This window comes from Diachasma alloeum, unplaced genomic scaffold, assembly GCF_001412515.2.
Source record: "Diachasma alloeum isolate Michigan unplaced genomic scaffold, Dall2.0 Dall_scaffold_00285, whole genome shotgun sequence".
Classification (NCBI taxonomy): domain Eukaryota; kingdom Metazoa; phylum Arthropoda; class Insecta; order Hymenoptera; family Braconidae; genus Diachasma; species Diachasma alloeum.
Window position 1 is genome coordinate 38,927 of NW_021680424.1, and position 19,136 is coordinate 58,062.

General features: G+C 39.4%; 2 protein-coding genes across 2 annotated transcripts; both read right to left on the reverse strand.

Moving 5' to 3' along the window:
* Nucleotides 1-977: 977 nt before the first annotated feature.
* Nucleotides 978-5,781, reverse strand: LOC107038520 (chromodomain-helicase-DNA-binding protein 7). Its single transcript, XM_015257667.1, has 4 exons — nt 5,663-5,781; nt 5,446-5,519; nt 3,712-5,167; nt 978-3,564 (listed from the first exon to the last, which is right to left on the reverse strand). The coding sequence occupies exons 1-4, from the start codon at nt 5,779-5,781 to the stop codon at nt 1,569-1,571; spliced, it is 3,645 nt and encodes a 1,214-aa protein (XP_015113153.1). The 3' UTR covers nt 978-1,568.
* A 321-nt stretch (nt 5,782-6,102) lies between these two features.
* LOC107038630 (palmitoyltransferase ZDHHC5) lies at nt 6,103-17,074 on the reverse strand. The gene is made up of 9 exons (XM_015257846.1): nt 16,280-17,074; nt 15,306-15,424; nt 14,267-14,424; nt 13,683-13,855; nt 13,202-13,396; nt 12,795-12,939; nt 11,996-12,207; nt 11,417-11,596; nt 6,103-9,461 (listed from the first exon to the last, which is right to left on the reverse strand). Exons 1-9 carry the CDS (start codon nt 16,369-16,371, stop codon nt 8,786-8,788), a joined length of 1,950 nt encoding a protein of 649 aa, XP_015113332.1. The 5' UTR covers nt 16,372-17,074; the 3' UTR covers nt 6,103-8,785.
* Nucleotides 17,075-19,136: the final 2,062 nt, after the last annotated feature.

Below are 19,136 nucleotides of genomic sequence, written 5' to 3' on the forward strand. Positions count from 1 at the left end.
GCTGTTCAAAACACAAACAAATGTAGGAACCGCCGGCCGGCAGTGTTATTCTCTTATTCTGTTTAGGAAGAAAGTCTTGCTCGCTCTTCTGGAAGACAGCATTTTTGCGGAGGGAATTGGGCGAAATGATTCGGAATGAGATTTCTTGAGGATTCTGAATGAGAATGGCCAATAATTTGAATAATTTAGAATTTTTTTAGATATTTTGTTCATTTATCTCTACATGAATGAAAAAAATTAAATATCGACAAATTATTTGCCATTTTTATTAAGTTAATATTTTTTTTTAACCGAAAGACATCTCATTTCGAATTGTTTCCATTCAATTTTGTCCATAAAAAATGAGATTGCAAGGACGATCAAAACTTTATTTGAACTCTATTTATCAGAATGAGAAAGTTATTTTAATTTTATTCATCTTGAAATGTTTAAAATGTTTTTAAAAATTGAAATGTGAACAAACTATTTGTCATTTTCATTAAACCGAAAGAATTGTTTTTACTCAATTGTCTCCAAAAAAATTTTAATTTGCAATGATGATCAGAACTTAATTTTAACTTGATTTAACTCCAAATAAATTAAAAAATTTAGAAAATTTAAATATGCACAAAATATTTGCCATTTTCATTAATAAAACCGAAAGACATCTCATTTCGGATTATTTCCATTCAATTTTCTTCACGAAAAACAATATTAACTTGCAATGAAGCTGAAAATTTAAAACTGAGTACAAAATTTATCCGATACCAGTGATTTAAAAACTATCAATAGTGGTAATATGGGAGGATGGGGTAAAGTGGGACAGTTTCATCCCTGACTTTGACTCTGCCTCATCCGCCCCTACGGAAATAATTTTTACAATCGTAAGAAAAATAATTTCTCGGGGAATTCCACTGCGCACATGTATCAACCAATACAAATATTTATTAATCAGTGAGAACAAGAATACATTCATTACATATGTATCCCAACAAATACAAAGAACGTAAAAATATGGAATATTTTCTTAATCTCAACTAGTAATCAGGTCCCTTCGACACTTCGCCTTCCTCAAGTCTCTCACGATCATTATTCTATGGCATATGTCACAGCACACGTAGAGATCACTAAAATTAGAGGCAATGTAACAATACTTCAAACTTGGACTTATAAATACCAAGACATTTCACGTTGTTTAGACTAACCACGAAGACTGAGAAAAAAATAATAATGGATTGAAATAAAATTGATCATCTTACAGAATTTCATCCGAGAAAATAATTTCTATCCATTTTTTAATTTTTATCTGACAACAGAATATTTTGAAGTGTTTTTTTTAGACTTGGAAAATGCCTGAATTGAATTATTGTCCGATTTCCGATTCAATTCTCATCGAAAAAAAAAATCAACGTTTTTTCAGATTTCGAAATTCTCCTTTGCTCAATTTTCAAGGAAACGAAAACATTTAAAGTGTTTTAGACTTCAAAATGACCTCCAAACATCCTAACCATAAATCTCTCAGCCATTCTCTGAAAAGAACAATTATAATATTAAATTTAAAGAATAGATAAGTTCTCCTTGTTGGTCCCTCACACCCCAACATTGAACAGCCTGCACATCTCAGCAAGCTCAAGCCTCCTGACCTCATACTTGCTCCCAGCAAGAACAGCCTCAGCAATCTTAAGCTTGTCATTCTGCAGATCAAGAATCCTCTCCTCAATGGTATCCGGACAGATGAACTTATGAATGAAGACATTCCTGGTCTGTCCAATCCTGTAGACCCTGTCCTGAGCCTGCACCTCCAACTGAGGATTCCAGTGAACATCCACAAGCACCACATGATTGGCCCCTTTAAGATTGAGGCCCTGTCCCCCCGCCCTCAGCGACAGCAGCAGAATCATGATCTCATCGGTATTATTGAACATGTGAACAATCCTGTCCCTCTCAGCATAGGAAGTGGCCCCAGTGTACGACTCATAGGAAGCCCCAGGAATATTGTCCAGATGATCTCCAATGATATTGAGATAGCCCACCCAATCAGAAACAATGATGACCTTCTCCCCATTATTAATAATCTCCCTCACCCTCTCCAAAACAGCAGTCATCTTGGAGGAGACATTCTCCCCCTTAAAAACCGGATTCTCCAGAGTCAAAATCCTGCGATCAACAACCCTCCCATCGACCCCAATCTCCTCTCCCCCATCGAACTCAACGAGGTCATTCATCAGTTCCCTGTTAGCCTCCTCCAGATCCCCAGCAGGAAGATTGTCGACCCCAGCCTCCTCAAAGTCCTCCTGCTCCAGCATACTCTTGATCAAGCAAGGATGACAGCAGATCTGCCTCAGCCTGAGGATCAGCGTCAAGATGTGATGGCGAGAGACATTCCCCCGACGCTCCAAGAACCTCTTCTGGGCCTCAGTCAACTCCACCGAAGCGATGTTATTGTTTCGCCTGTAGTGAGGCCCCAGAGCCATTCTCCTCTCCTTCTCCGTCCTCTGATGGAGGAACTGAATGAACAGAGTCCTGGAGTACGTCATCACCCTGTCGTAGACGAGCCTCTCCTCAGGCACCAGCACAATGGGCACATCTCGTTTGGTCTTCATAGGCAACTGTGGCATCAGCCCAGCAGCAACGAGAGCCTCCTTCATTCTCCTCAGCATTACAGCCTCCATGACGCAGTGGAGCCTGGCTGTGCCAGCTGCGTCGTTATTAGCAATCCACCTGTTGAAGTGCTTGGAGTTGTCGAAGGGCCTCATCTGCAGGAACCTCATGATTGGGAAAATGTCCCTCACGAGGTTGTGGATGGGAGTTCCAGTGAGGGCCCAGCGCTTCTGGGTCTTCAGCAGTGCTACGCACTCTGACCTCAGGGTCCTCGGGTTCCTGATGACGTGGGCCTCGTCCAGAACGACCCTCTTCCAGTGAATCTTGTAGAGGATCTGCTGGTGGGTCTTGTGATTATTAGCCAACGTGTCGTAGCTCGTGATGACGATCTGGTTGACACGCAGCCTCAGGATGTTGTTCTCCTTCTCCTTGTGGTAGACGTTGACGTCCGGGATGTGGCCACTGGTCTGGATCTCCTGCTTCCACTGCTGGATCAGATTAGCTGGGCAGACAATCAGGGTTCCCCCGGGGTTATTACGATCGTCGATCCCCTCAGGCTGATTCCACTCGTCCTCCAGGGACCTCATGATCAGGGCTATTGTGGTGATCGTTTTCCCCAGGCCCATGTCGTCCGCCAGGATTCCCCCAGCTGGCTTGCAGGTCTCCCTCCAACGCATCCAGGTGAGGGCCTTCCTCTGGTGCTCCATGAGTTCCACTCGCATCCGCCTAGGAGTCGACGTCCCCTCCTCCTCGTCTGGCTTCTTCTGAAGCTGATTATAAATTTCCAGAATTGCTTCGACAGTCTGCACACCCTCTTGCTGGGTCTTCTCACCGTACCTCGTCTTGTCCTTCGACTTGGGAAAGTAGCACCTGAGGTAGTTTAACATTGTCTCCTCATCGAACTCTGGTTTTGTCTTGTAAGGGACGAGGGCCCCTGCCTCGCTGTTCTCAGAGTCAGAGCTGTCAGGGTCTTCCGGGTCTTCCCTGATGGCGAGGGGTCTCTGATTGTCGATCCTCGTCACTCGAGGGGTCAAGGGGTTGTTGAAGAGGCCTGGAGGGTCATCGTTGCCCTGGGTCATGTCGACGAAGGCTGGGGGGTTCTGATTGTCGTTGGAGAGGCTCCAGTCAGGCTGATTGTAGGGACTCTTGACGTCCTGCAGGTTGATGGGCCCTGAAGCCCTCTGAAGGGCCTCGAAGACACTTCGGGGGTTCAAGGGGTCGGCCTCAGGGCCCCGAGGGGACTTCCAAGCCAATTGATTATTATTGAACTTCCTGAAGCGCCAGCTTCCTCGACGACCAGAACGATTGCTCTTCTTCTGGTTTTTTCTCCCTCTCTTTGGAGGGGACGAGGGGTAAACCACGAAGGGTTGAGGGAATGGGGGAAAATTGCTCTCGATATTCTGAGGGGGAGGACAATTCCTGGTGCTCTGAGGAAAAGAACTGTTCCTGATGTTCACAGGGGGGGAGTAGTTATTCTGGAAGCTCCAGGGAACTGGTGACCTCGCCCTGGGGGCGGGACGAGCTGTCACATTCTTCTTGGGTTTAGTGTACTTCACCTGAGCTGGGACCTCTCCGTCAGAGAAGTCCTCGTCCGTCTTCCAGCCCACGTCGACGTCCTCGTCAGGCTCGTACATCTCGAGAGCTTCGAATTCGTCTGACGTTGAACGCTTTGGCATTGACGTTGATGGTGTTGAAGTTCTTGGGAGCACCTCCATGGGTTCAGTATCGAGAGGAAGGTCCTCGTCCAGGTCCTCGAGGTCTGTGAACTCTGGGGGCTCGTCGTTCCCAGCAGCACCTGAAGCTCGTGATGGTTCTGGGTCGAGGGAATTTGAAGCCTGAGGCTTTGAGCTCTCCTCGATCTTCTCCAAGTATTTAAGAACGTTTTGGAAGGATTTTGAAGCTTCTACAGCTCCTGAGGGTATCACGAACGGTTTTGAGGGGGAATTGATGGAGGTGATGAGTCCAGGGTCATTCAGCATCCCTGGAGGGTCTGGAGAACCTGGGACTTCACCAGAATTGTCCTGCAACTCTGGGTCCTCAGTCGGACCAATCAATCTTCTTCTTTTTCGATGGGTTGAGGACCTCTCGGGGTTGTTCTCCTCGTCACTGGAGCTGGAGACGATTAAACATGGCTTTGGCCTTTTCTGAGAAGGGGTCGTGCTGCTGGAGGTGTTCAGGGGCTTCTTGGGGGTGAGGACTCCAGGGGCTGAGGTTCGAGTTGATGATCTCGTTCTGTATCTCGTGGGGGAATTCGCAGAGTCTGGGTAATCGTGGCCTGATGGCTTTGGGGCTCGTGAGGCTCTTGAAAGTCTCCTGGGGAACTCTGAAGGCTCTGGGGTGGGGGCTCGAGAGCTGTAGGTCAGCCCTCTGCTCCAGGAAGTGGGGGAGATGGAGCAGGAGCTGGAGGATACTCCTGAGGACGTCTCTGGGTCCTTCGTGTCCATTGACATCCCGAGGGTCGAGGTGTCTGCTGAGCTCAGGGAGTCATTCGGGGGCTCGGGGAGACCCTGGGGGGGATTCGGGGGAGCCCTGAAGGAGGACTGGCTCCTCGTTGCTGGTCTCATCGGTTTGAGGAGGGACGCGGGGCCTGGAATTGAATGAAAATTATTCGGGTGTCGTAAGCGAATCTAGGGGTGTAGCTCAGACTAGCGAAAGATTCGACAGCAGAAGATTTGTCGTAAGCGAATCTAGGGGTTTACAAATGTTTTTAAGTAATGTACAAACTCTTTCGCCCTTGAAAAACATTCGAAGAAAAACTCCACAAAAAGAACTTTAAAAAATATAAATCAATCTTGATTTTTTTTGCTAAAAAAGATCATGAAAAACCGTAAATTGAGAGGGCGAAAACAAATCCAAAAGACTCACCAGAATCCTCGACCTCGAAAATCCCCCCGTCCAAAATTCTCACGACTCTGTTTCCTCTTTGACTTCTGACAACTCTGAAACGCAAAACCGAAAAAACGTTGAAAAATCGACTACAACGACAATTCCCCAAACTCCGTCAACAAGTCCTTCAAGTTTCCCCCAAGCTTCATAAAAAATATGTCTAAAAAACCTAAGAAAAGAAGAAAAATCAACTCACACTGTTTCTCCAGGTCTATCAGCTGATCGCGAGCCGTTGGGTTTGCTTCCTCGCCAGGAGCACTCGTCGTCGCTGTCCGAATCAATTACAATTACGTGAGAATCCTCGATCCTTTTCATCTCCCCACTCACTAATTATTCCCCTCAAGCCGCGGATTCTTCCTTCCGAATAAATGTCGTTTGTCGCGAACTTTTTAAACAGAGAGACGTGAAAAGACGTGAAGTTACTTTGAACGCACAAAGGGAACTTAAAAGACAGTTGGTGTTTGGTGTTTTGAACAGGCTTGGACAAGTCTGCCCCCTCCGCTCGATTCCCACGAATAAAAATGAATATCGCGCGTCGTCATTTTTTCACAATTGGTCGAGCTTCGCATTTTTCGCGCATGCGAAATCTCGACATTGTTATTATAAATCTATAAAATGATTGTAAACTCAAAAACATTATTTTCAAAATGGGTTTAATGATTTCTTTACCTTATTGACATTATTTTTGTGATACAGAACACAAATTTGGTACAATTTTTGTGAGCTCCCTTTTTACAATGAATCCAGAGTACTCAGGGAAAGGAAAAATTATGCATTACTCAACTCTTTGTGGACTTGTAACCGTAGAATTCGTATATTACATTCCATTCACTGTTCTCACGTTATCTAGTCACTTTATTAACAAAAGTTCATTCACAGGGGAAAAAATTCACTGTATTTTGTTTCATTTTTTATACTTTCACATAATTGGAGTGTTTCATCTCGCATTTTTAGATTAACAGACGCACTTACCTTACACTCATACTCTTCACACTCATCAGTAGATAAAAAAATAATAGTTTTCATTGACTGATTGGGGCTGAAGAAGGGGATTGCACGGGAAATTAATTTTTTCTCATCTTTTCCTCAATTTCTCTTTCTGAAATTGTTCTTTTCGGAGTCGATAATTAAGTAGTGAATTGAAACCATTTAAACATCCTTTTTGCTGAATATTTCTCTCAAATTCGATTGGGTGCAATTGCACCTGTGGAATAACAAAAAAATAATCTCAGAAATGTGACGACAACAATCACCTTCTTCAAACCCATCGCGACGTCTATTCACAACACAAACATGACTGAAAAATTGTAGATATTTTTTAAATTGTACACATTCAATGAGAAATAATAATTTCACCCTTCACCACCTCAATTTGACGCTTCAATATCGTTAAATATGTATTAGAAATTTTGTTTGCTACACATTTGACAATTATTTATACACAAAAAATTCGTTTCCCCGTTAATCCTAGCCTTGACAATGACTCGAGTTGATTAAGTAACTCTTTTACATTTGCTTATGTTTTTTTTTCAAATGGACAATATTCTCTCCCCCCCTTCCCACGCACGCGCACACTCGCACAAATGTTTTTTAATTCTCCCACTCGTTTTGTTCCTCCTCTTTGATTAAATATTCACCCACATAGTCATCATTTTCGCGTGTTTTGAAATAAGAAAAATAATAAATAAAAAAAAATTGTTTCATCTCGTAAAAATGAACAAAATGTAATTAACGGAAACAATAATTCAACGGGATTAAATATGGAATTGTGAAATTACTTCAGTTGTTTCATTTTTATGAATATTCAGATAATATCGAGAAAAAAAAATAAAGCAACGGATTAATTTGGGAATGAAGTGGTAAAACGTAATAGAACAGCTGATTTTTCGCATCTCATTAAAGGTGTAATTATCTCGCTAATGAGTGGTTCCAGGGGAAAATGTCATAAAATATTTTTTGTAGGAAATCTTTACCTCTACAAAAAAGATCTTATGACTTTTTTCTCTAAAAGCACTCATTACAGAAATAATTAAAAAAATAGAAAAATGAGAAACGAAAATTCTTGTTAATGACGTGTTACCACAAAAAACAATAATTTTGCAGAAAAAAAAATAAAGATACGTCGATGTAAGCAGCGTGTACTCTCAAGTCACGTGACCCTATATAAAAATCTAAACTGACCTTAACGTGTACTAAAAAACGGGTGATGCTAGTAGATACATATCTCTCATTCTCATCGTCTACTATTAAGGTATTTGGACATTTTTCATCATTCTCATCAACTTAATAACCATCGTAATACCATACAGTGGTTTTAATTAATTGTTCGGCTGCCACAGTAGCATGTGTTGTTCTCGTTATAACGATTAACTAAATTTAAAAATATTGCTAACTACAGACGTGACAATACTCAACAATTGTCAATAGTCATTAATCTGGGCGATAAAAAGAGGTCCCTGTGTTATGATTTTATCAGTTTTCAATTTATAATTTTGTCGGGATGTTGAGGTAAATATTGAGGTGGGAGAGCCAAGATGCATGATTGATTGGCTTAATTTCTGTTTTTATTATATCTCAGGATCTAATCGAGATGTCGAATTTTTGAGAAGAAACTTTTTTTTCACCCCATCATTTTCTTCTCAAAGTTTCTCTGAAAAACTCTCTTTGTCGCTTGAATATTGAGATATTTATGAAGATGTCATGAACAGAAAAAAAAAATTTTAACCGTTGATATCAAAATTCTCTTAAATTTTCCGTCTCCCTTAGATCACGAGACATAAATTACAAAATAAAAGAAGAATTAGCCAATCATTGGAATCATTATGATTCTGATTTTATCAATTTTCAATTTGTAATTTTGTCGGTACGTTGAGGTAAATATTGAGATGGTACAGTAAAGATGCATTCTTGATTGATTTAATTCTTCTTACCATTATATTTCAGGACCTAATTGAGATATCAAAATTTTTTAGAAGAAATTTTTTTCACCTCATCATTCTCTTCTCAAACTTTCTCTGAAAAACTCTCTTTTTCGCTTGAATATTGAGAAATTTACAGAGATATCATAGAAAAAAAAAATTTAACCATTGATATCAAAATTCCCTTAAATTTTCTGTCTCCCTTAGATCCCGAGACCCAAACGTCAAAAAAAGTAAAAATCAAAAAAATAATTCGCCTCTCACCTCCCCCGAATCCCCACCCGGTCATCATCTGGCCCTCAAGAGCCCGAAAAAACTGGAAGAGCCAAAAATAGCAAAAAACGTCCCAAGCCCTCTCACACAGCCACCTCGCCGCCTGGATATCTCCACCTCCTAGACCGCTATACCGAAATCTCATAGTTCATATCGTAGACACTGCCCCTGTCGGGCGTGGGAGTAGTCGGTCTCTGGTTGCTCCTGCTGTCCCCGCCAGGTACAGCCACCCTCTCCATGGAGTCAGTCATTTCGAGAGCCCTGACGAAGGACATGGGCCTGCGCCTGGCGTCGTTGGAGGTCGGTGTGGTGGGTGTTGCCATGGTCTTGCGTTTGACCTGTGGCGACTGGTGAGGGGGAAAAACCGGTACTCCACCCCGTGTGGCTGGATGATAAGCCGCCCTGGGAGGATTGTAGGGCTGCTGAGTGGGACTGGTGGGATTGGAGCAGTAGTACTCGTACGGTGGTGGTCTCTGCATCGAGGTGAGAGTGGGATGGGGCACCTGGACACTCGGATATGCCGAGGGCGAGTGATCCTTCCACATGTAGACACCTCGTTGTGGTGAACCTGCTAGCTCGCGAATGTTGTCAACAGTGTTGTTGGTGCGAGCGTAGTGGTGATCATTGCTGCGGATCAATTCACTTTCGGAGAGAAAACGACGCTGGGGACTGTAGCCCGGCACACCTGAGCCGTTTGGACCCACTGGCAGGTTGTTGTGGTGCTGCACGTCGTAGTAGGTCGGGGTCTCCGTCACGCCTATGTAGTCCGGCCGACGTACCTGCGTCGGGGTGCCCGGGTTTGACCTGCAAACAGAGGGACCAGTTTATCAGCTGGCGAAGGAAGACCTGCAGACATTCAGCAATTTTTTTTTTTTGTATATTTTGGTTTCCTGTGGGCGGGAAGTTCGGGGAAGATTCTTCAGAGAACGTTTGAAACGGAAAATGGTACTGATGACTTTGTAGCGAATATGTTATTGAGATAAATTCGAAGTTGCGGAAATAAGGGGTAGAATGATTTTTTAATGTGTAACTTTTTTTGATAAAACAGTGATTTTTAATTGGTAGGGTGGATTGTTTTCTGGAAATAATGAGTGAGGGATGAAAATTGAGAACTGAATAAATAGTGATAGAATTTTGTAAAATAATTACCGATTGATAAATTTAGTAAGTGACGTAAATTGTTCTGAACTGGTAATAAAATAGTGAATATTTTTGTGCATGAGTTTATCTGTCTCTTATTAATCCCAAGATATTCAGTAAAAAATTGTTATTGACTCATTTAATTTTACCATTCGGAATGCACTTATGATTCCTCATTTTTTTTCATCCAAAAAAATTTTTAATTTATGAATAAATGCAGAAAAAATACTAATTAATCTTGCTGATTTTATATGAAATCACAAAATGTGCAAAAAGTGAATCAATCTCAATAAACGCACGATTCCTGCTTCAACATCAATTTTTTTCTTCACCTAAAAAAAAATGTTATCCCAAAAAATGCAGAAAATCCCCCCTCAATCAATAATAAAATTAATTGAACGTCAAAACTGATTGAACTGTTGTCAGACCCAAAAACTCCAAGAACAAAAGCACTTGTTGCACTTAAATAACAATAACCCAAATAAATTCTCTACGAATAAATTCACCTACAAACACCAACCAAAATATACAAAAAAAAATGCGATAAATTGAGCATTTCAAAAATTCATAGCCATACAATGTTCATAATACGGCTAAAGAAATTGGCGTCAACATATACAGGATAGCCAGCGCGCTTAATTTCACTGAATAAATAGTCATTCCTATAAAAAACATTTTCATTAAAACCAACATTAGCCATCTAATTATCGAAGTAAATCAACGAAAATAAACTGAAACAAAAATAAACTGGCAAAACCTAGAATAAAATATCTGTAACAGTGATTTTTCTCTTCAATTTTCACATTTTTTTTTCTCAAATTTTATGCAACAAAGCAGAATTTTTATTTAAAAAACACTACGGTACGGTCCTTCGTAGGATGAAGTTCGTGTTTACCTGCAGTTGGTTGCAACATGTTGGCAGAGAGCAGCTCCTTGTCAGTTACCACCCCCTGCAGTGGGACACAAACTTATCGATATACCACTCTGTTTTTATTTTATTCATCTTTTTTCATGATAAAAAAAATATATTTCATCTTTACGTGCAGACTAGTGACGTCGCTATGAACTTCACACTCTCTGCTTGTACATTAGGTATATTTTTAGGTGAATTATGACGATGATTGTAGTTATTATGGATTTTTTTCGCTTGATGAAATGAAAATGACATTTTTTTTAGTTCAATGGAATTTTTCTGTTCATTTTCAATAATTCTGTGAATTTGTTTGAGGGAATTCAAAGGACTTTGAGTACTCAAAGACGATTTTTTAGTTTGGAATTGAAGAAAAATGGATTTATCTCCATAATGAGTCATTCTAGAGAGAAATCCCTCGACAAATTTTTGTGGAGAATCAAATTTTCCACAAAAATCATCCCTGACAAGTCCATTTTGCCCCAAAAATTCAAGGAGAAACCAGTGAAATTCCACTAAACTGAAAGAAGTGATGAAAAATAATTCCAGGTGTATATTTACCAATCATGCCACCGATAATGAACTAAAAAAAATATGTATCTCTAAAAAGAATGATGTGCATATCGATAATTGCTCCTCGACCTTCCTCTCAACGACGCTGAAAACCAGTGACATGGTAATATCGAATCGCAAGATTATAATTATTTACCTGCGAATATTACTGGAAATGGCAAGTGGTGTTGGTACACCTATAGCTTTTATCCGTTGCTGCATCGTTGGACTAGCACCACCTCCAACCTGTCCCTGACCTCTCTGAAGTCCACACGATCCTCCTGCCCCCTCGGGTGAGAGAACGTCGGGGGTATGGCTTCGGGAACCATTCATGCCCCTATAATATCAAATTATTAATTATCGAAATCATTTAAATTAACGAAATTATTTCCCAAATGTTTACAAATTCCATTAATTTTGTATTTCAAAAAATGTCACGAGTTTTTTTTAGCTTATGAAATTCTCTGCCAAAAATATATTATTAAAAAAATATTATTACATACTTAAACAATCAAGAAAATTAGATTCACAGAAATAATGAAAAATCACGTGTTTGTTTTTTGCAAAAATCTCCAAAACTACTGGATTTATCAAAAAACATCAAAGACCTTTTTTGTAGCCCATAAAATTCTTTCCAAAAATTATCTTTTGAGATTTTTCTCTCAACCTCATCCTTCGTAAGATATTCGAAGAATTCTCCATCAATTTTTTCCAAATAAAAAATGCGAAATATTACCTCGGCCTTGGATGTGGACTACCCCTGGGATAATGAATAGGATGATGATTCTGTGGTAATGGATGTCTCGGTGAGTCAGTGGTCTCAACCGGTGGCAGGAAGAAATTGCTCTTTGATCCGTGTCTCTGTAGTGGTGGAGTCGGCTCGCAATCGGCCGACTGCGAGGCCGTTGGCTCCATGTCAGTGTCCGAGCCGTCCCTCCTGGGCGACAACTGTCAAAAGAACCCCAGTTAATCACTCCCCAATCTCTCATCGCCGTCGGGAATGTTCAAAGGGAAAAACTGCATGAGAATATTTCTTTTACTTTTTGTTAACCAGTGATCTATGCGAGGGATAATGAGGGCTTTTCATTCATTCAATTTGGTTAATGGGGTTCATCTAGGATATTTCAACTCAGGGAGGTACTATCGTCGCTTGATGTCGTTGTGATCTGCATACAAAACCAAAAATAAAGTAAAAAAAAATTATGAAAAAAATGAAATGAAATGAGAAGATAACTTTTCCATTTTTTTAAAACAAATTCAACTATTTTTTAGGATTATCTTTTCATTTTGGTGCTTATGAACGGGAAAAAATATCAACTACTTGTTAAACATCATCAGCCAGTCGAGCACACAAAGCATCCTACTCTACGATAATTGCCTGTGCAATTCTTCTGGAATTATTTTCAACACGTTGGTATCGTTGATGTCCAGTTTTGTAAATCGTTAGTTTGTGAGAAAGTAAAAAAAAATTGAAAAATAAAGAGACAGAAAAAGTAGTTAATTTAACTTTTGTCTGAGTTTGGCTAGCGTCTTACCTTATTGTAAGCATTTGAACTGGCATTTCTAACACCATTGCTGCTATCCATGTAGGTTTTTACCTGGTTCTCGCTGTCTGTTGGGGACATCTCTGATGCACACGCTCCACGACGCTTTCCCAAGTACTTTTCAGGCTTCATTAAACTTTAAAAAGCAAAATTAAATAATTAAATTTAATTTAATAATTAATTTCTAATAATAATCAATTTAATTTCCTTGTGGGACGAAAAAATCATAATTTTACGTCAAAACAAATCAGTTTTTTAAATATATCCATGAGATTTAGAGATGTTCATAAGAAAAACTGATTTATTTTCAAAAATTGACTATAAAAATTCATTTTTTAACATTAACTCACTGTTTAAGAGGTGAAAAATCGGTAGTGAGGTAATAAAATACTGATTACCTAGGATATCGTGGTCCAAAGTGTGTGTAGCAGCAATTACGAACGCACCCACGTGAGAATGGATTGTACCCGCCATTGAATTTACCCGTGACCTGTTCATTCGTCGTTCTACCTCTAAATATAAGCACCACGTGAAAACCTGTTAATCCACAAATGGGGAAGAACAGCAGGGTAACCACTCCCATCAGCACCATCCTGTCGTTTCGATCATAATTAAGGAATGATAATCCTTCAAAAACCTCTTCCAATTTTCCCTCTATCTCCCAAATAAACGATTGTACGACGAAAAGTCATAGAACCTTTTTTGAACCGTATGAAATTTTCTACAAAAAATGTTCTCTGACAATTTTTCCTAAATCCACTCCTTACAGCGATAATTCGACAATTATTCAGCTGAAAAAATCAGCTTGATTAATCTTCTTCAATCGTTTCTTTGAAAAATTAATGAAATAATTATCTTGTGAATAATTTTGAAGGATACGCCACTGTAGTGTCGACCTCCCCCAGTTTCTGTTTGTGCTGTAGCACGAAGTACAGACACAATCCAAAAATACTGAGCATGTGGCAGCTCAGTGATAATAGGAAATAGAAAAAGTATCTGTAGTTTCTCCTCCCCACGCAGTTGTTGACCCATGGGCAATGATGATCAAAGGTCTGTAGAGGATAAAAATGAAATGACGAGTCATAAATTGAATGAATGTATAACAAAGTGAGGATTAAAATGAGTGAAGTCATCAAGGAATCGCTAATGAAGCAATTAAAACGAGAAGATAATTTCTTTTAATAAATTCAAGCAGTTGATTTTTTTTAAGGCAAATGTATTTTTCCATCGTTTTTCAGCTGGGAAAATAAATTATCTTGAGAGAGAAAGACAATTTTTTGGATTTTTAAGAAAGGAATTTCAATAGTTTTTGGAGATTATCTTCTTAGTTTGTCTGTGGAGTGAAAAAACAAAATGGAGAGTTATAAAATGCGGAGATGTACACCAAAGGAAAAAAATTAATGAAGTCATTAAGGGATTTACAACTGAAGGAATTATATTTTTTAAACAGATTTTTTATTTACCTCGATGCAATGGTCACAGGCGCTGCAGTGTGAGCATCTGGGTGGCCTGTAGAATTTGCACGTGACACACCACTTCATGCGAACAGTTATCCCATTGATTTCGACGTTCTTGAAGAGCGGAGCACGAAACTCATCTTCTCTGTCTTCATCTGGAGGTGCTAAAATAATTCAAGAAAGAAAAAGTAATAAAAATCGATTCAATCTCCACATTTTTAGCTGCATCTCAATGATATTTCTAGACAGAAAAGTTATTTTATTGGAAAGTTGAGGAAATTTCCGACAAAATTTAATTGGAATGAGTTTTCTCTCACATGAAGATCGATTATAAATATCTAAAAATAAACAGATAGTGCAGAAAAATTAATTGTTTATTGGTCGTTTGCCCCGCAGACGCTTAAAGTGTTGAAAGAATTTTGAAAACATGTGTGCGATAATAATTACGAATTAGTTTATTGGAATTAAATTCCTAAACAGCGAATTTCGTTATTTTTTAAATAAAAAATTAGACCATTCATGTGAAATAGCTGGAAAAATGTTTCTGAGAGAATCGAGAATATATTTAAAATATTTTAAGGATAATTTTTCTGTCTATTTTACACGAATGACGTAAATTTTATATTAAACAAAAGGAAATTAGCTGTGTGGGAGGCGAATTTCAAGAAGCTAATTCGTGATTGTTGCCTGTACACATTTTGCGAAAAACTTTGAAAAAAAAACCTCTGAAACTCAAAAATGAAAGGCCCTGAACTATTTTAAATGATTTTAACAATAAACAATGATTTTTTTTGCACTAATTACTCATTTTTAGATATATAATCGATCCTGAATGCATGAGAGATTCTACTCTACTTAATCCTGCTGAACCTTTTTTTCTCTATAAATTTCTCAGAACATTGAAGGGATTTAGAAGTGTTGAAGGGTATGAATTAAGGGGGTACTATGGGCAACCGTGGAGACTTCTCAACCGGAAATTTTGCTGGCTAGCCACTGGAGTGACTGTCACCCCACTACGATGGTAATTTCCAAAAATACCTCGTACCTTTTGGTATGACACCAGGATCCATAAACGTGGCGAGCCCAAAATTGGTGAGTACGAGGAAGGTAATGACTCCCTGGAGTGCTGGGACCCATGGATACTGGAATATGTAGTATTGGCACCTGGAAACATCCCAAGGACATTAGGAATGCCTCGTAAATGTCGTAAATGGATGACTGGTGGGTGAAAGGAGATAAATTCATTCGTTTTTCTATCAAGGTTTGACGAATGCCTACGAATTTTAAGAAGCTGACTAATTTTTTGTAAATACCTTGTTTATTTTTCAAATGAAAAATAAAAGGTGACAAAGAAAAAAATTAAAAATTTCGAATTCACTCAAAAAATCAAATCCAAATCAAGTCTTTGCCACGTACAAAAATTCACTTCTTCTTCTTCTTCATTTAAATATCACAATATCCACTAGAAAAACATTCAACAAAATGTAACTAAATTGTCAGTAAAACCTTGACTATAAATCGAACTAAAATTCACAAAAGTCTTAGTGAAAAATCCTCTAGCTTCTCCCATCGCCAATCTAATTATAAAAGTGATTGTCAAATGAAATTTACTCCAAAAATAAAATGCAAATCAAGTCTTTGCGAATCAAATAATAATTCACTTCTTCTTCCCCCAAAAAAACAAATCCAAAGGAAATTCTAGGTGAATATCTCTAAATACCACAATATCCACTAGAAAAATATTCAACAAAACGTAACCAAATTGTCAGTAAAACCCTGTCTACAAATGCAACTAAAATTCACAAAAGTCTTCGTGAAAAATTCTCTAGCTCCTGCCATCGCCCATAATCACAAAAGTGATTATCAAATGCATTCACTCAAAAAATCAAGTCTCTGCAAAACAACTAAAAATCCACTGCTACAGTGGTAGCTACTATTTAATCTTCTCTCCTTCCTCCCCAAAATCACCTCTCAACCACCTTCGCCGCCAAACCCCCGAAAAATACCACAAAAACTCACGGATAATAGAAATAAAGTGTCGTAGTGATGAGTAGAAGGCTCCAGGCAAATGTTGCTGGCAGACATTTCGTCTTCACGTTGCATACCGGCATTATGCTGTTTACCACCTCACCAAGCCCCCGTTTTCACAATGCAAAACCCCCAAAAATGCACTTCTGGTCGCTCTAGCAGTAAAAAAACGTAAAAAAATAATAAATACTAATGGGGAAAATTTCTGCTACCAGAGAACATGGCCGCGTCCATCGATTGTCTCAGCTCGTCAGCACTCTGAGCCACATATTCACTCCTAATCACCACAAAAAATCGTGAATCATAAATAGAAAAAAATCTTCAACAGCTGAATCCTTCACTGGGGCATCTGCTGCTCCTTTCGATCCTGACAGCTATTTTTATCATCACAACCACTCGAGTGTCGTCCACCAACGTGTCACTATGATATTCATATCGAGGATCCACGAGACACGTACGAGCAATTATAAATTCCCAACACTACGCCCCAGGGTCTCCAGTCACTTTGGTTTTGGAATTGTTTCTCTCACTTTGCTCCTCAGGGTTGCGATTACTCTGGGCTTTGTCGGAGTGTTCAGGCGCGATGAAAGGAACACCTAGATAGGTATCGAGGCACTGGGAGACAGGACAGGTGTGTGGAGGGGCGAAACGCCGGGGATGCACTCGAGGCTTGAGGAAATTTTGAGATTTTACGGTGGATTTATTTTTTTACTTTCAGTTTTGAGGCTTTTGGGGGATTATTAGCTGCATGATCGGGTTTTTGGAGGTTTTGGGAGAACTGTCGGGGCAAAGATGGCGGTGGGAAATGGAGGAGAGTGACATCTGGGGTGCGCTCATCGCAGGTACAGGAAAATACAGGGCGATTAATCCATGGAAGGCAGTCGTTCTCCTACAGTCACGCAATATGAAATGTAAGAATCACTCAATTTCATAATCGAAATATTTTTGTACTTCCTACACCTAGGAAGTAGAAAGTAGGAAGTAGAAAAACGCAATTTTTCTACTTCCTACACCCTACACAAGATGAATTAAATTTTTTTTTTTTGCACTTTCGTTTTTCGCGATTATCTCGGAAACTATGAGAGATAGAGCCTTAAAACCTATTCCATTCGATTCCTGAGGAAATTTGGGTTCCGTATAGGCAGATGGACGGCTCAGAATTGCGTTTTTCCACTTCCTACACCCTATACAAGATGAATTAAATTAATTTTTTTTGGCACTTTCGTTTTTCGCGATTATCTCGGAAACTATGAGAGATAGAGCCTTAAAACCTATTCCATTCGATTCCTGAGGAAATTTGGGTTCCGTATAGGCAGATGGACGGCTCAGAATTGCGTTTTTCCACTTCCTACACCCTATACAAGATGAATTAAATTAATTTTTTTTGGCACTTTCGTTTTTCGCGATTATCTCGGAAACTATGAGAGATAGAGCCTTAAAACCTATTCCATTCGATTCCTGAGGAAATTTGGGTTCCGTATAGGCAGATGGACGGCTCAGAATTGCGTTTTTCCACTTCCTACACCCTATACAAGATGAATTAAATTAATTTTTTTTGGCACTTTCGTTTTTCGCGATTATCTCGGAAACTATGAGAGATAGAGCCTTAAAACCTATTCCATTCGATTCCTGAGGAAATTTGGGTTCCGTATAGGCAGATGGACGGCTCAGAATTGCGTTTTTCCACTTCCTACACCCTATACAAGATGAATTAAATTAATTTTTTTTGGCACTTTCGTTTTTCGCGATTATCTCGGAAACTATGAGAGATAGAGCCTTAAAACCTATTCCATTCGATTCCTGAGGAAATTTGGGTTCCGTATAGGCAGATGGACGGCTCAGAATTGCGTTTTTCCACTTCCTACACCCTATACAAGATGAATTAAATTAATTTTTTTTGGCACTTTCGTTTTTCGCGATTATCTCGGAAACTATGAGAGATAGAGCCTTAAAACCTATTCCATTCGATTCCTGAGGAAATTTGGGTTCCGTATAGGCAGATGGACGGCTCAGAATTGCGTTTTTCCACTTCCTACACCCTATACAAGATGAATTAAATTAATTTTTTTTGGCACTTTCGTTTTTCGCGATTATCTCGGAAACTATGAGAGATAGAGCCTTAAAACCTATTCCATTCGATTCCTGAGGAAATTTGGGTTCCGTATAGGCAGATGGACGGCTCAGAATTGCGTTTTTCCACTTCCTACACCCTATACAAGATGAATTAAATTAATTTTTTTTGGCACTTTCGTTTTTCGCGATTATCTCGGAAACTATGAGAGATAGAGCCTTAAAACCTATTCCATTCGATTCCTGAGGAAATTTGGGTTCCGTATAGGCAGATGGACGGCTCAGAATTGCGTTTTTCCACTTCCTACACCCTATACAAGATGAATTAAATTAATTTTTTTTGGCACTTTCGTTTTTCGCGATTATCTCGGAAACTATGAGAGATAGAGCCTTAAAACCTATTCCATTCGATTCCTGAGGAAATTTGGGTTCCGTATAGGCAGATGGACGGCTCAGAATTGCGTTTTTCCACTTCCTACACCCTATACAAGATGAATTAAATTAATTTTTTTTGGCAATTTCGTTTTTCGCGATTATCTCGGAAACTATGAGAGATAGAGCCTTAAAACCTATTCCATTCGATTCCTGAGGAAATTTGGGTTCCTTACAGGCAGATGGACGGCTCAGAATGGCATTTTTCCCTTCCCTACACCCTATACAAAATAAATTAAATTAATTTTTTTTGGCATTTTCGTTTTTCGCCATTATCTCGGATGTTTATAAAAATACATCCAACATTTTCTAATTAAACCATGTTGTGTATCTTTCTCTTTGACAA